Source organism: Peromyscus californicus, unplaced genomic scaffold (assembly GCF_007827085.1).
Source record: "Peromyscus californicus insignis strain IS unplaced genomic scaffold, ASM782708v3 Scaffold_10__1_contigs__length_136768540, whole genome shotgun sequence".
Taxonomy (NCBI): domain Eukaryota; kingdom Metazoa; phylum Chordata; class Mammalia; order Rodentia; family Cricetidae; genus Peromyscus; species Peromyscus californicus.
In genome coordinates, this window is record NW_026294391.1 from 12452383 (window position 1) to 12476177 (window position 23795).

General features: G+C 47.0%; 1 protein-coding gene across 1 annotated transcript; it reads left to right on the forward strand.

The window, feature by feature from the left end:
• The first annotated feature begins 17000 nt into the window (after positions 1-17000).
• On the forward strand, positions 17001-22770 carry Magix (MAGI family member, X-linked). Its single transcript, XM_052743491.1, has 6 exons — positions 17001-17061; positions 17181-17327; positions 19736-19818; positions 20443-20679; positions 20790-20958; positions 22029-22770. Exons 1-6 carry the CDS (start codon positions 17001-17003, stop codon positions 22319-22321), a joined length of 990 nt encoding a protein of 329 aa, XP_052599451.1. The 3' UTR covers positions 22322-22770.
• Positions 22771-23795: the final 1025 nt, after the last annotated feature.

Below are 23795 nucleotides of genomic sequence, written 5' to 3' on the forward strand. Positions count from 1 at the left end.
TTTTTGTTTTCTTTTCTCAGCTTCTTATACTTTCATGTCAAATGTCTTTGAAGCACATGCTTTCCTTTCTTCCTTTTTGACTTATTTGTTTATTTATTTATTTATTTGGTTTTTTGAGAGAGGGTTTCTGTGTAGCCCTGGCTGTCCTGGAACTCGCTTTGTAGTCTAGGCTGGCCTCAAACACAGAGATCTGCCTCTGCCTCCCGAGTGCTGGGATGAAAAGCATGCACCACCACGCCCGGCTTATTTATTTTTATTTTATATGCATTGGTGTTCTGCCTGCACGTATGCCTGTGTGAAGGTGTCGGGTCTTTTGGAAATGGAGTTACAGAGGAGGAGGAATTGTCACGGGTCTAAGACAAACTCTACGTGAGCTGCTGTGTGGCTGCTGGAAATTGAAACTGGGCCCTCTGGAAGAGGAGCCAGTGCTCTTAACCCCGGGGCCATCTTTCCAGCACTGGAGCACAAGATTTCTATGTTGCAATTTTCTGACCCTTTTGAGCTTTTGGATGAGGCAATGGCTTCTGGTCTTTGACATAAAGGACAGGGACCTTCTGGGCTGAAGCCTCTTTGCCTGGGTGCTTTCTTTCTTCCTTTCTAACTTCCTTTCCCTCCCTCCCTCCCTCCCTCCCTCCCTCCCTCCCTCCCTCCCTCCCTCCCTCTTTCTCTTTCTTTCTTTCTTTCTTTCTTTCTTTCTTTCTTTCTTTCTTTCTTTCTTTCTTTCTTTCTTTCTTTCTTTCTTTCTTTCTTTCTTTCTTTCTTATCTTCTTGGTGAGAGCAGTACTGTTGTTGCAAGTCCAGCCTTAACAATAGGCGGTGGTTGGGGGCAGGTGTGGTGGTATTGTGTTCCCCAAAATATTGTGCATCCTAATAAACTTATCTGGGGTCAGAGAACAGACAGCCACTAGATACAGAGGCTAGAAAATGGTGGCACTCACACCTTTAATCTTAGCATTCCAGAGACAGAAATCCCTCTGGATCTCTGTGAGTTCAAGGCCACATTAGAAACAGCCAGGCATGACTCACGCCTTTAATTCCAGAAAGTGAGCCTTTAATCCCAGGGAGTGATGGCAGAAGGCAGAAAGATATATAAGGCATGAGGACCAGAAACTAGAAGCATTTGGCCTGGTTAAGCATTTGGCTGGTTAAGCTTTTAGGTTTTGAGCAGCACAGTTCAGCTGAGAGCCATTTGGGTATGAGGACACAGAGGCTTCCAGCCTGAGGAAACAAGACCAGCTGAGAAGTTGGCCAGGTGAGGTAGCTGTGGCTTGTTCTGTCTCTCTGATCTTCCAGCTTCACCCCAGTACCTGCCTCGGGTTTGATTTTATTAATAAGAACTTTTAAGATTCATGCTACAGGCAGGTTTCAGAATATCTATTATTTGAAATTCCTCCCTCCCCCTTTTTTAGACAGTGTCTCATTATAAGCTCTGAGTGGCCTGGAACTCACAGACATTTGCCTGCTTCTGCCTCCTAAGTACAGGGATTAAAGGAATGTGCCATCACATCCAGCTCCCATATACTTTTTTACCTAAATAACCTTGGATATTTTCTGTAACAGTATTATAAATTATCAAAAACCTGAGATTGCCGGGCAGTGGTGGTGCACGCCTTTAATCCCAGGACTCGGGAGGCAGAGCCAGGCGGATCTCTGTGAGTTTGAGACCAGCCTGGGCTACAGAGCAAGATCCAGGAAAGGCACAAAGCTACACAGAGAAACCCTGTCTCGAAAACACCAAAAAACAACAAACAAACAAACAAAAAAAACCCTGAGATTAACATTTGTGTAATGCTATTTCTTTTTAATCACTGAACCACACCTCTAGCCCTGGGTGCAGTTCTGTTAATTAAACTATTGTCCTTTTTCCCTTCCAGGATCTAATCTAGTATCTCATACGCTGCAAAATAATTGTATGCCTCCTTTGTCTTTTGCAATCTGTGATAGCCTTTGTCTTTACCGATTTTTTTTTTTTTTTTTTGGTTTTTTGAGACAGGGTTTCTCTGTGTAGCTTTGCGCCTTTCCTGGGACTCGCTTGGTAGCCCAGGCTGGCCTCGAACTCACAGAGATCCGCCTGGCTCTGCCTCCCAAGTGCTGGGATTAAAGGCGTGCACCACCACCGCCCGGCTCGTCTTTACCGATTTTTGAAAAGTACAGCTCAGTTATTTTGAAGAACATAATGTCAATATGGGTTGGTATGATAACTTTTCATAATTAGACTGAGATTATGAGTTTGAGACAAGAATTTCAGAGATGGGGCTAGGGAGATGGTCAGCAGTTAAGAGCACCTATTTCTCTTGCGGAGGACCTGGGTTCAATTCCCAGCACCCAATAGTGGCTCACAACCATGCTAACTTTAGTTCAAGAAATCCATTGTCCTCTTCTGACCTCCACAGGCACCAGACATATGCATGATACACATGCATACTATTCATATATATAAAATAAAATTAAAGACGAATTTCAGAGATGATATGCTCTTCTGATCATGAATCAGAGCCATGACGATGTTAATACGTCTTATTACTTTTTTTCGGGATGAAAATTTTTTTTGCGCCGGGCGGTGGTGGCGCACGCCTTTAATCCCAGCACTCGGGAGGCAGAGCCAGGCGGATCTCTGTGAGTTCGAGGCCAGCCTGGTCTCCAAAGCGAGTTCCAGGAAAGGCGCAAAGCTACACAGAGAAACCCTGTCTCGAAAAACCAAAAAAAAAAAAAAATTTTTTTTTGCAATGGGTTTCTTTTAGCCAAGGCTGACCTTGAACTCACTATATAGCTGAGGCTTGCCTTGAACTCCCGATTCTCCTGCCTCTACCAAATACTGAGATTATAGGCATGCATCACCAGGCCTGAATCCTGAACTTTTTTGGGGGGTTGCTGATTAGCTTTACTTATTTGTCCAACATTGCAAACATACCTGAAGACTGCATTCTCTAAGCATGTACAATTATATAACAACTAAAACCAAAAGTAAATAAATCAACCTTACTAAAAAGGTCTTGCTTTGATCTTAGTCCTAAAAATAATCACTTTTTTGTTTTGTGTTTTTGAGACAAGTTCTTTCTACGTAGTAAGACTGTCCTGGAACTCACTATGTAGACCAGGCTGGCCTCAAACTCACAGAGCTCAGTCTGCCTCTGCCTTCCGAGTGTTGGTATTAAAGACATGTGTCACCATGCCTGGCTCATAATCACTTTTTAACACAGAAAAATTTCAACGTTTTTATTTAGTTATCATTCAAGGTGGTGGTTGAATACAAACGGCCCCCATAGGCTCATATTTTTGAATGCTTAGTCATCAGGGAATGGCACTACCGGAGAGGGATTAGCAATATGTCCTTGTTGGAGGAGGTGTGGTCTTGTTGGAGGAAGTGTGTCACTGGGGGTGGGCTTTGGGGTTTCAGATGCTCAAGTCAGGCCCAGTGGCTCTGTCCACAGTGCTGCCTGTGGATCTGGATGCAGCACTCTCAGCTCCTTCTCCAGCACCATGTCTGCCTGCATGCCACCATGCTTCCTGCCATGATGACCGTGGATGGACTAAAACTCTGAACTGTAAGCGAGTCCTAATTACATGCTTTCCTTTATCAGGAGTTGCTGTGGTCATGGTGTCTCTTCACAGCAATAGAACACTGACCTAGACATTCAGTAATATTAAAGTATGTTTTCAGGAGTGCAGAAGAAACACATCAAAGCCTCACTGTGGTCAGATAGAGAAAATAACATAAAGAAATTGAGATGATCTAATCTAAAAGACTGGGTAGGATTAAAATGAAGATTTTTTTGTTTTTGGTTTTTTGAGACAAAGTTTCTCTGTGTAGTTTTGGTACCTGCCCTGGAACTCACTCTGTAGACCAGACTGGCTTCGAACTCACGGAGATCTGCCTGCCTCTGCCTCCTGAGTGCTGAGATTAAAGATGTGTGCCACTGCTGCCCGGCTAAAATGAAGATTCTTATAGCCCAGGTACATACCTACTGTGAATAATGAAAAAATGAGTCTTATTTCTGGTGCATAGGTTATTGGCATTTGAAAAACTTTATTTAGGGCTAGCTAGATGGCTTAATGGGTAAGAGTGCTTGCCACCAAGCCTGAAGACCTGAGTTCAAGCCGCAGAACCTACATAATGAAAAGATAGGCTTGGAGAGATGGCTTAGTGGTTAAGAACGTTTGCAGTTCTTCCAGAGGTCCCGAGTGCAATTCCCAGCAACCACAAGGTGGCTCACAGCCATCTATAATGGGATCTGATGCCCTCTTCGGGCATGTAGTTGTACCTAGTTCTATCTATCTATCTATCTATCTATCTATCTATCTATCTATCTATCTATCTATCTATCTATCAAAACATATATACACATATATATGTATATGTTCAGATAGAGCACATATAAATAAAATCAATAAATCTTTAAAAATTAAAAAAGGAAAGATAGACCTGACTGTCACCAGTGGTCTTCTGACAGCCATTCAAGTGCCATGGGACGGGCTGCACCCACTCACCCACATACATGCAAACATGAAACAAACGAAGAAAATAAAACAAAACACGAAATAAGTGTTATCATTATATGTAAAGTGAGAAACAAAGAGAACAAGATAGACAAATACCCATAAGGTTCCAGGCAGAAGGATTTTTCAGACCACAAACTCTCAGTGTGGCTCAACTCTTCAGGCGCTTCCATTGCCAAGCTGCATTTAATTAGGGTTGCTCGTGTGCACGGGAGCTATTTACTTGAGCAAGGGCAACTTAAGGTACACCACTGAGGAATATAACGCCCATTCCCCTACCAACCATTAATTGCCTATAGTTCCTGCCGGACGATGGTGGCGCACGCCTTTAATCCCAGCACTCGGGAGGCAGAGCCAGGCGGATCTCTGGGAGTTCGAGGCCAGCCTGGTCTACAGAGTGAGTTCCAGGATATGTGCAAAGCTACACAGAGAAACCCTGTCTCGAAAAACCAAAAAAAAAAAAAAAAAAAAAAAAAAAAAAAAAAAAAAAAAAAGGTAAAAAACTGCGTATAGTTCCCAAGGGAGGATGGGGCCTACTCTGCTCCTTCCCCATCCCTGACGGGTTGTTGACAGGTTCAGTCTTGTGCGTGTGAGCTCATGAGTACAACAGCCATGTCATGTCCAAAAGACAGTGTTTCACTACGCTCCTTCCCATCCTTCAAGCTCTTACATTCTCCCTTGATGTTCCGTGGTGTGTGTGTGTGTGTGTGTGTGTGATGTAAAGTCCCTTTTAAGACTGAACATTCAATAGTGACCTAATCTCATCACTTTGGCCTGTCTGAGACTCTTCTCTGCATTCACCACTGCCCACTGTGAAAAGAAGTTTCTCTCCCCAAGGCCCAGGTTAGAAAACATCTGTGGGTTTAAACATATATATTTAGAGCAGGGCAAATAGATGCACGCCTTTAATCCCAGTACTTGTGAGGCAGTGGCAAGTGGTTCTCTGAGAGGTCAAGACCAGCCTGGGCTACATAAAGAGTTCCAGGACAGTGAAGGTTGCATAGAGAAACCCTGTCTCAAAAAATAAATGAACAAAAATAAACATAAATATTTAAGAAGTAGTTTGGCAATGTGTCCATTTAGTAAAAGCATCAGGGACTGGTTTCCTATCCCTCAGGACCTCTGTTCCTGCCCATAGGAACACTTACTGTGCAGTGGAATTTTTGTTTAATAACTTATGGACTGTGGGAGCAGAATTTCCTATTAATGCAGAGTACTTCTCTTCAAACTCTTGCTTGTTTGATGTTTATTTGCTTGTTTGTTTTTGTTTTTTGAGACAGGCTTTCATTGTGTAGTCCTGGCTGTCCTGAAACTCACTCTGTAGACCAGGCTGGCTTCAATCTCACAGAGATTCACCTGCCTCTGTGCTGGAATTAAAAGCATGAGCCCCTATGCCTGGCTTCAAACGCTTTTTTTCTCTTTAAAAAATTCCATTTTTAATTACCTTATGTGGATTTATGGGAATGAATCAATACATTTGGCTTTTTTGTGGGTGGTTTTGAGACACTGTCACCTTATGGAGCTCAGGCTGCTCTCGAACTTACTATGCATTGAAAATGCCCTTGCCTCAGTTTCCTGAGTGCTGGGATTATGACACATTAAGCTGTCTTCTTCTTTTTAACTTACTGTTTTAAGGTTTGTTTCTTTACTAGCTTTTTGTTTTTATTTTGCTATTGGGATGACAGATCCTTGCTATACAGCCCAAATGGCTGATTTGGAATTTGCCTGCCTTAGCCTCTTTAGAAGCTGGGATTACAAGGGGGTACCACCATGCCTGACTTTTATTTTCCTTCCTTCCTTCCTTCCTTCTTTCCTTCCTTCTTTCCTTTCTTTCTTCTTTTTTGAAAAAGGGGGGGCTGGAGAGATGGCTCAGAGGTTAAGAGCACTGCTTGCTCTTCCAAAGGTCCTGAGTTCAATTCCCAGCAACCACATGGTGGCTTACAACCATCTGTAATGAGATCTGGTGTTCTCTTCTGGCCTGCAGGGATATGTGCAGACAGAACACTGTATACATAATAAATAAATAAATCTTTAAAAAAAAAAGAAAAGAAAAAGGGTCTCAGCTGGACAGTCGTGGCACACACTTTTAATCCCAGCACTCAGGAGGCAGAGGCAGGTGGATCTCTGACTTCAAGGCCAGCCTGGTCTACACAGTGAGTTCCAGGACAGTCAGGGCTACACAGAGAAACCCCGTCTTGAAAAAACAAAACAACAACGAAAGAAAGAAGGAAAGAAAGAAAGAAAGAAAGAAGAAAAGAAAATGCCCCCTCACAAGTCTGCCCAGCCATTTGGGTTTTAGTTAATTCCCGATGTAGTCAAGCTGACAACCAAGAATGACCATCACACAGGCAATCAAATGCTCTCTTCTGGCCTCCCTTCCAGGCATCAGGCACATAAAATATTTTTTTTTTCGTGACAGGGTTTCTCTGTGTAGCCCTGGCTGTCCTGGAACTCACTTTGTAGATCAGGCTGGCCTCAAACTCAGAGAGATCCACCTGCCTCTGCCTCCAGAGTGCTGGGATTAAAGTCCTGTGCCACCACCACCCCGCTTGTTTCAGTTCTTAAAAAATATTAGTGGGAGCTGGAGAGAAGGCTCAGCGGTTAAGAGCATTGGGTGCTCTTCCAGAGGTCCTGAGTTCAATTCCCAGCAACCACATCTATAATGAAATCTGGTGCCCTCTTCTGGCATGCAGGCACAACACCGTAAACATAATAAATTAATACATCTTTTAAAAAATATTAGTGATAGGTTCAGAAAGATGGATTCAGTTACATGTCACCAAGCCTGATCAACTGAGTTTGATCCCTGGAACCGACATGGCACAAGGAGTGAACTGACTCCCAAAAGTTGTCTCTGAGCTCCACGGGTAATCCATAACATGAGCACACCCATACAAGCACATGCCAAATTTATTCATTGATTTAATTAAATTAAAAAACACTAGAGATGGGGCCGGAGAGATGGCTCAGTTAAAGAACATTTGTTGCTTTTTCAAGAGACCCAGATTATAACGGTGCCTTATAATCATCTATATTCTAGGGGATTCAATGCCTTCTGACTTACAAGGGCACCAGGTACTCACATGATGCATATACATAAGTGAAGGCAAAACAGTCACACACACAAAATAAGTAAAATATTAAACACTAGGGAGACTCTAAGTGTTCCTCTCTACCTATCAGTCAATAGCTTACATAGCTGTTAATACTGAGAGTTTTTTTTTTCTTGTTTACTTTTTGCTTTTTGTTTTCTGGCACAGATTCCCTTTGTAGTCAAGGCTGGCCTTCGACTTTTGGTAATTCTTCTGGCTCAGCTCCCGAGTGCTAGGGTTACAGGCTTGCATCACCATACCTGGCTATCTGATTCTTGTGAACTCAGGGCTTGTGCTGGATTTCCAGGCTGGCCAGGTCCAGGCCCCTCCTTCCACTCCCATCGTCTTCCACCCCCTCCTCCAGCACCAGGAACCGTTAGAGAACAGCTCCCAAACATAATGAAGGTCTTCATGCCTTAGGGCTATTAGTATTTACCATCCCAGAACCTCTGCCTGAGAGGCAGACGGGTCTTGGGATGGGTCATTATCCATGACAAAATGTCCTTCAGAGTCCAGCCTGATGATGTCTAGAGTGGCAAAAGAGACCAAGGAAGCCTTTAGGAGGTCCCACCATCAAATTAACATTTTGCTCTCAGCCTTTTTCTTTTTCCCTTCTCTCTCTCTCTCTCTCTCTCTCTCTCTCTCTCTCTCTCTCTCTCTCTCTCTTTCCTCCTCCTCCTCCTATTATTATTATTATATGGTTATTTGCTGACATCCAGGTCTCCTACACTAGTTAACTCTTTCAGCCCTGAGGCTAGATATTCCTCAAAGCTGCTCCTTCTCCTCTTTCTTCCTCTTCTTTGCTATTTTGTTCTTGTTTTTCTTTCTCTCTTTTTTTTTTTGAGACAGGGTCTCACCTGGAACTCATTATGTAACTTAGACCAGCATGGAAATTGCACTGATCTCCTGCCCGAGCCTCTCAGGGGCTAGGGTTACAGTTGTGAGCCACAGTTCCTGGCTGCTCCGTCTTCTTAACAAATAATCCTGGTCAGCTATTTGACTAATCCTCCAGACTTTCCTACCTGCCCCTAGTAATACCCAGACCACCCCGCCTCAAATAATGCCCTAAGGACAACTCTGGAGGTTGTTCCTCCAGGATTTGGCTCCTGAACATCCAGGCCAGCCCTCTAGGGTCACTCCATTTCTCATCTTTCAAGCTCTGCTCACAATGCGGTCAAAGCCTAGCACTTTGCAGGCTCTGCCTCTCAGGAATGACATTTGAAGCACCTCACCCTGTTTTCGTTCTTGTTGTTGTTTTTACATTTCATTTCATTTATCTTTCTGTCTATCTGTCTGTCTATCTATCTATCTATCTGTCTGTCTATCTATCTGTCTATCTATCTATCTATCTATCTATCTATCTATCTATCTGTCTGTCTATCTATTTAGTGCATGTATATCTGTATGGGTGTATGCCACAGTATATGTTTTCCCCCTTTCTTCCACCATGTGGGCCCCTGGAATCGAACTCAGATTCTCAGGCTTGACAGCAAGTGCCTTTACCAGTTGAGCCATATTGCAGCTCCACATTCTTTTTTCTTTTAAGACAGCTTTTCACTATCTAGCTCAGGCTGGTCTTGAACTCAGGAACCTCCTGACTCACCCTCCCAAGTGCTGAGATTACAGGAGTATGGCACCACACTATGAATCCCCACTAGCTTGAATTATCATCCAGCTCAGCACCCATAATGAATTCCCCCTCCTCCTTCTTCCTGCCTCTCCCCGCCACTCTCCTGTTTATGAGACAGGGTTTCACTGTAACCCAGGCTGCCTTGGAACTAGCAGTGGCCATTCTCCCTCCTGCATCAGCCTTTTGAGTGCTAGAATCACAGGTTTGAGCACCCGGCTCAACAAATGTTCTGAGGATCCCCTCTCACAGAAACCCTAAGGAATATGTGGAACACACTAGAATAACCCCAAGGTCTCTCCCCTTCAAAACTCCCTCTTACGCTTTCTTTCCCAAATCACATCCTCTTGACTCATCTGCAGAATGCCCCTGTACTCTGACCCAGACCCAGGAGAGGCTCCGATCCCTGTCACTGTACTTATCGGAGGCTTGGGTGCAATGTGGCGTCTAACAGCATACCAGCTCCTAAACCTCCGACGGCCCGAATGCAGCAACCAGTAGATCTAGAAGCTGGCGGGTTGGATTGGTCACTTGCTCTAGAGAGTGCATGCACGATAATAGGAGTTTGGTCCCAGGACTGGGTAAAACTATGTGTACCGGCACCAGCTTGTAATGTTGGCGCTCTGGAGGCAGAGGCAAAAGATTCAAAAGTTGAGGCCTTCCTCAACTATAGATAAGTTTTAGGCCAGCCTGGGCTGTATGAGATGTCTCAAAAAAAAATCTTGGATAACTTTACACTCAATGAATTATTTCTAGAGCTCCCTCTCTATTCTTTAGTAGCTAGAGATGTCAGATTCTGCTTACGGGGTGGTGGTGGTGGTGGTGGTGTGATGTGGGGGGAGAGTGGGGGTGGGGGTGGTGCCTGCTTCTCCCAGATATTCCCAGAAAACAAGGCCTACCTACTTCCATCCTCTCCAGGTCTGAGAATCCCTGATTTATTCTTCAGACGTTTTTTGTTGTGGTTTATTTATTTTGCTTTGCTTTGAGTTCTCTCTCTCTCTCTCTCTCTCTCTCTCTCTCTCTCTCTCTCTCTCTCTCTCTCTCTCTCTCTCTCTTCTCTTCCTGACACAGGGTTTCTCTGTGTAGCCCTAGCTGTCCCGGATTAGCTCTGTAGACCAGGCTGGCCCCAAATTTAGAGATCTGCTTGCTTCTGTCTCCTGAGTGCTGGGATTAAAGGCGTGCACACCACACCTGGCTCCTTCAGATAGTCTTAATAACCCCTGCTTACCCCCAGAAGTTCCCTAAGATGCCTCATTTTCCCAGCAAAGCCCAAGTACTTCCAGGCTTCCCCTCCACAGGAGTCCAGAAGCCCTCCATTCTTCTACCAGTTCACTACAGATCCTGCATGCCCTGGTACCCAGAGTGACCTGGGCTGGCCCCTCCCTGAACATCTATCTCCGAAGGGATTCCCTAGAACATCTTCCCTATCGTCTCTCGTTTTGTCTTGTGCTTGGCTGTGGGTTTTGGTGTGGTTAAGAGGCCTGGAGCCCAGCAACTGGTGCTGGACACCTGTTCTTGCCTTTGCTGGTTGGCGAACAGAATCATATTTTACCACCCATAGGACAGAAAAGGTGATAGCAGATAGGCCAGGGCAAGGGTGATAGGGACAGGCCCTCTTCTTTCTTTGGCCCACATAGTTCCTCCTCTGCTCATCATAGGCACTGGCACTCCCTGCATGGGGATATGACTGGTAGTCTCCCCAGTGGACATATAGCCACCTGAGACATGTTTTGAGTAAAGATGTAGCCAGTCATCTGGTAGCCTGCTCAGGTCTAGACACTGAGGCTGACTTGTCCCATGCCTGGAGCTGGAACTCATGCTCTACCTGGCTGCCAGCAAGGAGACCTGTGTGGGAGCCCGCAGGAACACTGGGACTCATTTGGCCTCAGGTGCTACCCCCCCTTAACTGAGGAGCCTGGATCAGGTGCCTCTTTCCACTCTTGAGATATTGTTATTCCAAGCACAGGAAGCAGAAACTGAGATACAGAGAAGTTAGAGCACTTTCTGAGCTTTGACAACCAAAAATTGGCATGCAAAATGGGAGGCCACGTTTTCTCAGGACATTCTGCATTCCATCAGATCTTTGTATACAGCAGGCACTCAGTAAATGTTTCCTTAACGCGGTCTCTACTCAGGAATTGGAATGATATGGTCGGGTTGGGGTGGGGAGTACCCTTCCTTGGAGTTTTGGAGACCACAGGATGTTTGGGGGGTCCTGAACATCACGGGGCTGGAGGACTAAAAAAGTAAGTAGGACAGGTACCCTGAAGAATAACGTAATGGAGGTGAGTTGGAGGCTCTGAGAGCATGGGGGTGGGATGAGATACCACCGGTGGAGGAACGAGCCCCCCCTTGTTTTGTCAAAGGCTAATTTGGGGACTTGGAAGGTGCACTTGGGCACAGTGAGACTGTCCGAGAAGGAATAATGGAGCTGCAGTAAGATGGCCTATGGCCACCACTTTACAGAAGAAACCGGGGAAATCAGAAGCTCATAGACCTGCTCAGAGCACCAATGCTAACGAACCTCGCTGGTCTCAGTCAGCTTACGCCCATGGGTCAGTGACTATTTCATTAGGTGGCATGGACACATTGTGTCCCGCCATGTATACTAGCTGGCCAAACAACCTCTCCGGTTCAGCTATCAGAGCCAAGGTGTTGTCAGATGACAAGGGCTTGAACAGTCCCTGCTTTTAGTCTTGCAATCCCTTGCCTTGCATTTTTGGCCTGACCATGTGTGAGGGAAGACACACTGGACCCACTACTCTGCTCAGTCTTTTTATTTTTTTCTTCTTTTGATACAAGGTCTTACTTACTCTGTAGCCAAAGCTTGCCTCAAGTTGATAGCAATCTTCCGGACAGCCTCCTGAGTGCTAGGATTACATGTGCGTGCCACTATACCTGGCTTTGCCCATGTTTAAAAAAAATTTACTTTTATTTACATGTATGTATGTATGTGTGTTTGCAGAGTCCCAGAAGAGGGTGTCAGATTCCTTGGAGCTGGAGTTATAGACCAATATGGGTCCTCTGTAAGAGCAGCCAGTGCTCTTAACCTCTGAGCCATCTCTCCAGCCCCTATGCTCAGTTTTGGTTGAGATATTCAGGTCTAGGTGATGTACAGGGCAGCTTCCCACCTGGGGCTTGAGCTTTTGGGAACCTGTGGATGGGTAGCAGGGTGATTATAATCCGAAGAAGGGAGTCTTGAAACCTTTTAGCTCCAAGGGTGTGAGAGCCTTGCGGATTAGGGCATTGTCCAAGGGCTGGGGACAGGTGGACAGTGAAGGGCCTGGTGAGCACCTTAGGGGGCATGCCAATTAGATGACAGGTTCAAGGCTCTGGGAATGGAGGTCTACTTCCAGACTGGGAGATGTTCGGGCATGGGTACTTAAGAAGGAATGGGCAGTTCCAAGGTCATCCTCAGAGATGGGGCCCAGGATGCTAGATGAGGACTCACTGGGACAGATGATGTCAAAAAGCTGAGATTCAAGAGACAAGGGCAAGAACTGACTGAGCAGTGAATCTTGCATCACTTGAGGATGTCAGCAAGGGAGGGGGTTCGCTGTGGAACCCTGTCCTTGGGCATGGCTAAGCCTGTTGCCCTCTTTAAAAACTTATTTCAAAGCCAGGATGGTGGTGACACCTGCCTTTACCGGATCTCTGAATTTGAGGCCAGCCTGGTCTACAGAACGAGTTCCAGGACATCCAGGGCTACACAGAGAATCCCTGTCTCAAAAGTAAACAAACAACAACAAAAAACTTATTACATTTATTGTTTTTGCATACGTGTGCCACTGCATGTGTGTGGACTTCAGAAGATATCTTAGGAAGCTGATTTTCTCTTTCCATTATGTGGATCTCAGAAGTCAAACCTCAGGCTTGTCAGAAAATACCTTTACTAGCTGGGCGGCGGTGGCACGTGCCTTTAATCCCAGCACTCGGGAGGCAGAGCCAGGCGGATCTCTGTGAGATTGAGGGCAGCCTGGTCTACAGAGCGAGATCCAGGACAGGCACCAAAACTACACAGAGAAACCCTGTCTCGAAAAAAAAAGAAAAAGAAAGAAAGAAAGTACCTTTACCATCTAAGCCATCTCGGTGGCCCCATTGCCCTCATGAACTATGAAACAGTTGACATTAAGGGTTCATGAGGCCATGCCCCTTCTCTAGGATTTATGGTTATAATAGTTTCTAGGAAGAGGGGCTTATGAGGCCACAGTCTCCCAAGGATTTATAGAGTATTACTAGTGGCTGGACTAGCGAGTGGGCTCGGCAGACAATGGCTTTGCTGGCCAGCCTGCCAACCTGAGTTTGCTGGGGGAAGGCAATTCTCATTTTCCTCTGAACTCAGGCTTGCTGTGTCGTGTATATACACGCCTCCCCCTGCCTCAATGAATTTAAAATTGTAGATGCGTTGGTGGAGAGAGGGATTACATTTTTTTACTCTGTTTTATTCATGTTTGTATGTGTGTGGAGGTCAGAGACAACTGGAAGGAATCGGTTTTCTCCTTAAATCATGTAGGTCACAGGAACACAACTCAGGTCCGGTGCCTTGGTGGCAATTGCCTTTACTCCAAGAGCCATCTGTTGATCCCTTAAAAAAAAATCCAATTCTTTAAGATTTTATTTTATTTTTAATGATTTGCATGGGTATGCATGTGTCTGTGCATAGGCACATGCACATGAGTGCAGGTGCCTGAAGAGGTCAGGGGCACCAGATCCCCGGAGTTGGAGTTACAGATGTTGTGAGCTGCCTGGTGGAACTGAATTCAGGTCCTCTGCAAGAGCAGCAAGTGCTCTTAACTGCTAAGCTACCTTCCCCCGCCACCACCAACGCTCCTGTAAGGAATCCTGGTTAGGAAGTGGAGAGAACTCAGTGGTTAAGAGCACTTGACGCTTTTTCAGAGGACCAGGGTTCAATTCCCATCACCCACATGGCAGCTCCCAATCATTTGCAACTCCGGTAACTTTGATTTTTAGACAGAGTCTCCTATGTAGCCCTGGCTGTCCTACAACTTGGTATGTAGACCAGGCTGACCTCAAATTCACAGAGATTCTCCTGCTTCTGCCTCCTTAGTGCTGATATTAAAGGCATGCACCGCAAGATATTTTGCCTGCATGTATGTATGTGCACCACATGCATGTCTAGTGCTGAAGAGGCTAGAAGAGGGTGTGAGTTCCCCTGGAACTAGAGTTACAGACAGGTGTGAGCCACCATGTGGGTGCTGGGGATCAAACCTGGTCCTCTGGAAGAGTCCCAGACACTATTTTTCTGAGAGAGATTCTTTCTATGTATCACAGGCTGGTCTTGAACTCATGATTCCCCTAGTCAGCCTCCCAAGTGCTATAGATTATAGGCAATCACTACCACCACCATGTCTGGCTTCATGGACTTGGTAAGTTTTGAATACAGGATGCCAATAATCACGACGCTATTATTGTAATCATGATACTGAACATAGCCATCCCATCAAGTGTTTTCTACTATTTCTTTCAAATTCCTCCTTCCTGACCCTGGTCCCTTCTCCAGGCAATCTCTGGCTCACTTTTTGTCACTGTACACCAGTTTGCATTTTACTAGATTTTTATATAACTGGAGTCATATAGTATGTACTCTTTACAGAGGTGTGTTTGAATTCTTTCACATACTATAGTTGTTTTGGTGGATTTCTTTTTTGCAATTCTGGGGATGGAGCCCAGGACCTCAAGCTAAACATGTACTCTACTACTGAGCTACACCTCCAGTCCATACCAGAATCATTTTAGTTCAGATTATTCATTTTTTTATGTTGCAATTTTATGTTGAGTTGAGTTGCATTCCACTGTTTTTTTTATTTTTATTTTTTATTTGTGTGTGTGTGTGTGTGTGTGTGTGTGTGTGTGTGTGTGTGTGTGAGACAGTACTGGATATGGTAGTATTCAGTGCATTATCTATGCTAGATAAGCACTCTGCTCTCTGTTACATCCCCTAACCTCAACCACATCTTTTGATAAAGTCTCCTGTATCTCTGGCTCTTTTCCATCAAGCTGCATAGCCAAATAACCTTGGACTCCTGATGCTTCTGCTTTAGCTTCCCAAATACCTGGGATTCAGGACTAGGCCACCCCACCCAACATTTAAATTTTTGTTGTTGTTTGAGACAGGGTCTCACCACGTACTTTAGCTGGCCAGGAGCTCAATATGTAGACCAGGCTGGCCTTGAACTCACAGAGAACCACCTGCCTCTGCCCCCCCTAGTGCTGGGATTAAGGATGTGTTCTATTACACCCCACTAATTTTTTTTTTATTTGTTTGTTTTTGAGACAGGGTTTCTCTGTGTAACAGCCCTAGCTGTCCTGGAACTTGCTTTATAGACCAGGCTGGCCTCAAACTCACAGAAATCCACCAGCCTCCTCCCCAGTGCTGGGATTAAAGGTGTGTGCCACACTGCCCGGCAAACAGTTACCTTCAAACCAAGAAACAAACAAACAAATATTCGGGACCAAATTGGCCAGCTCCTTGATATTTCATTTTCCAGTTTCCAGAACAAGAGGAAGTAAATTTGTGCTGTTTCAGCCTTCCATTCTGTAATATTTTGTTATGGCAGCCCAAGGAGAAGGCGACAAGAAACAAAGGCTTCATAAACACTCATACTCAAGTCTTTATGGAACGTGTGCATCCTTTTAGATAAGTACTCAGGAGTGGAATAGGTGGATCATATGTGTATGTTTAATTAGTCTTCTTTCTGATTGTTTATTGTTTAATTTAAAAAATACAAGCTGTTTTCTAAAGTTAGTATACCTTTTTACACTTCCAGCAGTCTAGTTAAGTTCCATTTCCTGCATATCTTGTTTAACAATTGGTATACTCAGGCTTTTCAGTTTTAACCAGTTCCCAGTTAGAAGCGCCTGGGGCAGAGCAAGGCTAAACTCTGACTTTACAGGCTCCCACAACCAGGCCTCCTCGCCTGCGGCCAGGTAGGTCACCTCGCAGGTCCGGACGCCAGGCCTAGGACTGGCCAGACAACAGCCGCGTCCAGGCCTGGGCTAGGAGCCAGCTGAGCGCGCCCCTGTGCTAAAAACTAGTCACCTGGCTGCCCCGAGTCCACCAGGCGCACCACAGGACATGGACTCTCGAGCTGGGAACACCGCAGACCCTAGAGGGAGCAGAGGAGGTACTGTCGTGGGTGGAGAAGAGAGAAAGGGAGGGAGACGTCCCAGGCCACCCTGTCTTGCCTGTCGGCTCTTAACCATTTCACTCCCCAAGTGGTAAACATCAGCCTTAGTGCGCAGGCTGTCCTGGCAGCAACCAGGGGCCCAGCAATGGAAACTGTATTTCAGGTCCCCTACAGACTCAAGGGTGTGTGTGTGTGTGTGTGTGTTGGAGGGGCACATCAGACTCTGGAGACCTAGCTCATCAAGAAGAACCTGGAGGCAGGCAGTTTGTAGGGAATTAGGAGGGTGGGCTGGGGGGGGGGGGTCTGTGGAGTGGGTATCTGGAGATACTTGTACCCTGAGAGGAGGGACACTGGGCCTTTAAGGAAACTCTTGGGTGTAGGAGGGATTGCCTAGCTTACTAGAGGTGAAATTGGGGACTTCAGGGTTGCTTGCAGGGTTTAGGTGGGAGAACCAGGGTTCCCAGAGACACGGCCAAAGAATTTTGGCATCTAGTGTTACTAGAGGACCGTGTGGTGAGCTCCAAAGAAATTTGTTGGGTGCTCAGAGGTGTCCAGGTCTATTGCTGTCAAATGGCTACCTCCCGGAACTTTATGGGCAAGGCAGCCGGCAGTGCATACAGATGTGGCAGTTGGGGGATGGTGTTGGTGGTGGTCCCAGGAGAGGAGGGGACTGTCGGCGATCTCTGGAACTATAGGAGTAGGCAGGAGTCTCCGTATATCTGGAGGGACATTTCTAGGTCTTTGGACTTAGGAATCATTCAGGTCGGGGCTGCACGGCTCTGGGTCTATGATGACTTGTCTTCTTCTCCTGGGCAGGAGGTGGCCTACCTGGGTCCGGGGGCTCCCGCGCTCGGCAGCTCCTGGAGCGGCTGGACGCACGCCCCCTGGCGGCCAGAGCCGCAGCGGACTTGTCAGCGCTGGCACGAAAGGCGGGTGCCACATTGCGCCTGCGCCACAAGGAGGGTAGGTGCAAGGACTCGGTAGGGCGGGGCAGGTTTTCCAGCCAGAAGGCCAAGAACTGTTAAGGAGTGTGATTCCGCAGGGAGGGGTTAGGAGGGAGCGAGACCTCGCGAACTAGAGTGTATTCCTTCAGGGTTATTGCGATAGATGAGTTTCAGAACATATGTGGAAAGTGCTGGGCTGGGTGGTTATTAAGGTAAGAGAGGCTCCGATTTGGCATTCGCAATCTTGGACACTCAGCAACTGTAGCTACCTGCAACACATACACAAACCAGGGTGTAGGAGGGGGTGGCTGGGAAGAAGGGAGTTAGCAGGAGTGGAAGAGGGTTAAGAGGGCATAGTGGAAGTAAGGATGATTTCAATACATTTTATACATGTATGAAATCGTCCAAAATGTCATTTCCAAGAGGCAGCACTTAGAGGAAATGGGTTCTCTACAAAGGGGTGAGCCTGAAATGCCAGTCAACCTGTGGAAGCTCTGGACACATCAGAGGAAGATTGTTGTTTGCTTGGTTTTCTTGTGTGTGTGTGTTTAATGTTTTAGTTTTTAATTTCATTTTATTTTATAGACAGCATCCGTCTCTCTATGTAGCCCTGGATGTCCCAGAACTCATTACATAGACCAGGCTGGCCTAGAGCTCAGAGGTCCATCTGCCTCTGCCTCCTGAGTGCTGGGATTAAAGGTGTGCACCACCATGCCTGGCTTTTATTATTTATTTATTTATTTATTTATTTATTTATTTATGCGTGTGTGTGTGTGTGTGTGTGTGTGTGTGTGTGTGTGTGTGTGTGTAGGTATATACACATGACTATATCAGATCTACCTGGAGCTGCATTTACAGGCAGGTGTGAGCCTCCATGTGCATGCTGGGAATTGAACTCTGGTCTCCTGCAGGAGTAGTGGGACTGTTGCTTGAGTTTTCCTGCCTGGCCCACAGTCAGGACAAATCTCTCTCACCTGCCAGTCCCACAGCCGCTCAAACCCGACCAAGTAAACACAGAGACTTATATTGGTTACAAACTGTATGGCCGTGGCAGGCTTCTTGCTAACTGTTCTTACAGCTTAAATTAATCCATTTCTATAAGTCTATACCTTGCCACGTGGCTTGTGGCTTACCGGCATCTTCACATGCTGTTTCTCATCATGGCGGCTGGCAGTGTCTCTCTTACTCAGCCTTCCACTTCCCAGCTCTATTCTCCTCCTTGTCCCGCCTACACTTCCTGCCTAGCCAATGGCCAACCAGTGTTTTAATTATTGACTAATCAGCAACACATTTGACATACAGAACATCCCACAGCATGGGACCATCTCTCCAGTCCCTTGTTTGGTTTCATGAGACAAGGTCTCATGCTGGAGGCCATATTGGCCTCAAATTTGAGCCAATATTCCTGCCTCAGCGTCTAGAATCCTGGGATTATAGTCTTCTGCTGTAGGTAGATCTTGAAATGTGAGAAATGAAATAAATTTTGTAGGCTAATTAGAGGTTGTAGTCTATATTTTCAGGAACCTAATCTTGGGATGGTAACCTTCCTGAAGGCCTTAGATACATTGTTTTTTAAAATTATTGTGTTTTTTAACTCTTTAAGTACTGGGGCCAAACTCAGGATGTGGCACATGCTAGGAAGTCCCATTACCACTAAGCTACAGCCACTTAGGGTGTTACCTAATGCATGTAGCCAATGTATTATTTAACATCTGGGAGGAAGGCATGGAGTATTCAAATGGATGGTACAGGATTAATTTTTAAGGAGTTAAAGCCAGATGGAGGTGGTGTATGCGTTTAATCCCAGCACTTGGGGAGTCAGAGGCAGGCAGATCTCTGTGAGTTCAAGGCCAGCCTGGTCAACGTAGCAAGTTCCAAAGTTCCAGGACAGCCAGGGCTGTTACACAGAGAAACCCTGTCTTGAAAAACCAAAAAAAAAAAAAAAAAAAAAAAAAAAAAAGGAGCACTGGTTGCTCTTACAGAAGAACCAGGTTCAATTCCCAGCACACACACATGGTGGTTCATAATGTAATGCCAGTTCCAGAGGATCTGACACCAGGCATACAGGTGCTACACGGATATACATGCAAGCAAAGTACCCATACACATAAAATAAAGTAAAAACAAATTTTTACATGTTTTAATTTTTTGTGTGAATATTATGCCTGCATGTATGTCTGTGTACCACACGCACACCTAGTGCCTATGGAGCCAGAAGAGGGCATTAGACCCTCTTGAACTGAAGTTACAGACAGTTGTGAGCCACCATGTGGGTCCTGGGAATTGAATCTGGGTCCTCTGAAAGAACCACTGAGCCATCTTTCCAGCCCCCAGTAAAAATAATTTTGAAAAAGTTAACCCAGGAGTCCCAGGTTGTTTCCATGTCAGCATCTTTTGATATCCCTTTTTGTCTCTTCCATATCTTAGCTGTTAGTGTTCTGGATTCTGCAGATATAGAAGTCACAGACAGTCGCCTGCCTCATACCACTCTTGTGGAACATCGATCCCAGGTACTACTACTCAGTGCTGTGCTCTGTGTCAACCCTTCACTTCTGTTGCATCCCCTGTAGCCCAGGGTGGCCTGGAACTTGATAGGTAGACTAGGCTGCCCTCAAATTCATGGTGATCCCTCTTACCTCAGACTCTCTGGTGCTAGGATTACAGGCATTCACTTTCTACACTGTGCTGGCTAGTCTTATGTCAACTTGACACAGGGAGTTATCTGAAAGGAGGGAACCTTAATTAAGAAAATGCCTACATAAGATCTGGCTATAAGGCATTTTCTTAATTAGCGATTGATGTGGGAGGGCCTGGGCTCAGCCCACTGTGGGTAGTACCCTTCCTGGGCTGGTGGTCCTGGGTTCTATAAGAAAGCAGGCTGAGCAAACAATGGGGAGCAAGCCAGTAAGCAGCACCCCTCCGTGGCCTCTGCATCAGCTCCTGCCTCCAGGTTCCTGCCCTGTTTGAGTTCCTGTCCTGACTTCTTTTGATGATGAACAGTGATGTGGAAATGTAAGCCTAATAAATCCTTTCCTCCCCAAGTTGCTTTGGTCACAGCATTTCATCACAGCAGTAATAACCCTAACTAAGACATTCACCCAGCTAATTTATGTATACTCTTGCCCTTATTCCAGCATCGAAGGTCTGAGACTCTGGGGACATGTATGGAGCCACCTCCAGTAACCCAGAATAAGGCAAGCTATGCTTTGAAAGTACCCCAAGCCACTGGCCAATTTTCTGTGGAGCTGGTCCGAGGTCCTGCAGGCTTTGGTTTCACTTTAAAAGGAGGACGAGGTATATCTGGGCATGCGCCGCTGGCCATACATGGACTGCTGAAGAATGGGCCAGCACAGCGATGTGGTCGTTTGCAGGTTAGCTCTCAGCTACTCACTACACTCAGCAGCAGGCCATTCATAGATATGGTCCCTGTCCTTGTCAAGTGTTCTTTGTCTGCCCTTCATACGCCACTGTGTTCTTGCAGGCTGGTGACCTCGTGCTCCATATCAATGGAGAGTCAACACAGGGACTCACTCATGCCCAGGTGGTGGAGCGGATACGCACTGGAGGCCCCCGACTTTGCCTGGTACTCCGCCGGCCTCAAGAGATGGATGCCAGAAGGACTGAGGAGGGTGGAGGCCATCAGAAGCGAGGTGAGGTACTGAGTTTCCCAGGAAGAGAGGCAGGGATCAGAGAGGGGAAGGAGAGGCTCAGAGGGTAGAAAGGCTGGATCCTGGGTAGAAAGGGTTTGGTGGTCTCAGCGAGGACTGTAGAGGTCCGGTGCTGGGGCTGGGTTATAGAATTCACAAAATCCGAGACAGGGAGGGGGGCATCCCAGAGTAGGAACTTCAGAGAGAATGCTTTTGAGGTCCTAGGAGAGGAGGGTCCGGGATAAAAGCTGTTTTTTAGCCGGGCGGTGGTGGCACACGACTTTATTCCCAGCACTCGGGAGGCAGAGGCAGGCAGATCTCTGTGACTTCGAGGCCAGCCTGGTCTACAGAGCAAGATCCAGGACAGGCACCAAAACTACACAGAGAAACCCTGTCTCGAAAAACCAAAAAAAAAAAAAAAAGCTTTTTTTTAGAAGGGCCAGTCTCAGGAAAATGGGGTAAGGATATAGAGACTGAGGACTCTGACGTCTGGGATGCAGTTCTGTGGTCCAGTGCTTGCCATCTGAGAAGCCGTGTGGAGTCCATTTCCCAGATACTCTCTGTATTTACAGAGTAAGGGGTTTAGTTGTGAGAGACAAGTAAAGGGGGCTGGCAAGGCAGCTCAGCAGATAAAAGTGCTTGCCACCAAGCCTAACGACATGAGTTCGATCCCTGGGACCCACAGAGTGGGAGGAGAGACTTGGCCCATGCAAGTTGTCCTCTCTGACCTCCATACGTGAGCTTCCCCCCATCCAATGTTTCCGCACTGATCAGTAGGTGAAAGGGCAGGGAACCAAGGGGGAAGGAGTGAGAGAGGGGCGGTCAGAAGTCTCACATGGGAAAGCTTCACGCTCCAAAGGTTTCACTTCCTTTGGGCAATGATTTCTGTGGGGCATGTCCTGGATTGAAGAGGTATATCAGGAGGGGGTAATGTGTGGGTTTGTGAGGGAGTGGCACTTCTAGGCCTTGAAGAGATCGTTCTCTAAGGCTTTTCTGGCCACTCTTAGCCAAGGCTCTGATTTCCATTCCCCACTCCACCACCCAATCTAAGCCCCAGTATTCGCTCTCTCCAGATTGCAGCCCAGATCCTAGGGGAAGCAGGATGACAAAGTCTCGCAGCACTATTTCCCCAGTTCATCACCCGCCCAAGACCCGGACCAGTCTGGAACCTAGTCCAGAGGCAGTGGCTGTTGGCCACGTGGTTCCTGCAGTGGAGCACCCCACGGAAGACTTGGACGACCGCATCCCTGGTACCCCTGGGCCCTGGCTGGTGCCGAGCGAGGACCGGCTCTCACAGGCTCTAGGGGCTCGGGGCGGGGGCGCGCAGCTCGCTCAGGAAATGGCAGCTGGAAGGCGGAGGCACTGAGCACCGACAGCTCTGTGCTCACTTGGTGAAGTCTCACCTGGTTTTAGCATGCCTGACCGCCAGGCACTAGCTTTCCCCTTAGAGTTTTAACCTGGTCTAGTCCCCTCCCATTGCGCATTGCTCAGTGGACTGGTCCCCACCCCTTCAAGATGCCAGTGGTACGGCCCTGCCGGAGCCCAGAGTGCTCGCACTCCCTCCCACCCCCGCGCGCCTAGGATTCTCCTAGTTCTTTCCCGGTCGGGAGGTAATAAAATAGCTGGATCTAGTCCTGACTTGCCAGGTGCTCTAGGCAGGGTGAGGCTTCCCAGTCCACCCTGGAAGGGAGGGGTGGGTTGATCTGGTTTCGATGAAGGTCCTTTGAAACCATCCGAAAGCTGCGTGTTCATGCCTCCAGATGGATCCTTATTTCTGCTTGCTCCCCAGTTAACTTTGCTTTGCTAACCCCTGCACTTCTTCCTATTCATTCATTTCACGTTTGGAGAACTCATATTATTGCATGTGGCGTGGGGGATGCAGAAGTGGGCCAGCTGTGGGCGTGCCCCAGTAGGCTCAGGGTTCCCGCATGGAATCCTTCAGACCCTCAGCCGACAGACATCAAGATAAGCAAATCTAGAAACCTGGCGCCTTCCTCCACCCAGAGTCTGCGGTCTCCTACTTCCTGCTTGAAAAACTAGCTTTAACTGGCACGTAGACTGCTACCCTACTGCTACCCTGGGGGCGCGGGCTGGGGCCCTGGACCCCACTTAGGGACAGAGTGGGGAAGGTCTGAGTCAGCGCCCAGAGTAGGTCAGGCTAAAAAGGGCTGTTAGAAATCTTTGGTCCACGCCTCCCTTTTTCCTTAGAAGGTGGTAAACGGCTCTGGGCGGTCCTGGTCTCGGGAAGAGACGAGTTTCCTCCACCCTGGGAGTTGAGTCCTCCTGTCAAAAGGCTTATATGGACAACCCGGGTAGCCACAAAGAAGGCTCTGGCCAATGCTACAAATGTCCAGTCACCTTTGCTGTTAACCACATCCTGAACACTCAGTCCCATCCCCCAAAGAGGGAAGTTGTGGTCCAAACAGGCAACTTTCGCTCCTATGAGGAGGATGCAGGGAGGGGAGAGAAATGACAGGACCAGAGTCTCAGGTGGCACTGAGGGTGGGGGTGGGGTAGACTGCAAAACTAAACAGGGACAGCTGGCAGCTGGGCTATAAAGAAGCGAACACTTGAAGTGTTAGTGCTGTGAACATTGGCGGGCGTGTGGGGGTGACTTCCAGCTACTCATGAGTCAGAGTAGAGTGGGAGTATGGCTCCCCAGAAGTCAGGAAAGGGTTCTAGTATATAATTCCTAAACAGTCACACCCAGGGGACTAATATAGTAACCCCAGCCACCATTTCCTTAGTGTAGCTTCATCCCTGCTACTAGCTTTAATGGGGTATTTATTTTCATCTCGTTACACACCTACTCACCAACTCGGATAGATCATTTCACAAAG

Coding starts and splice junctions, on each gene's coding strand:
- Magix (XM_052743491.1), top strand. CDS start 17,001: ATGGTGTTGGTGGTGGTCCCAGGAGAGGAGGGGACTGTCGGCGATCTC. Junction 20,680..20,789: donor AGCGATGTGGTCGTTTGCAG/GTTAGCTCTCAG, acceptor GTGTTCTTGCAG/GCTGGTGACCTCGTGCTCCA. Junction 20,959..22,028: donor TGGAGGCCATCAGAAGCGAG/GTGAGGTACTGA, acceptor CGCTCTCTCCAG/ATTGCAGCCCAGATCCTAGG.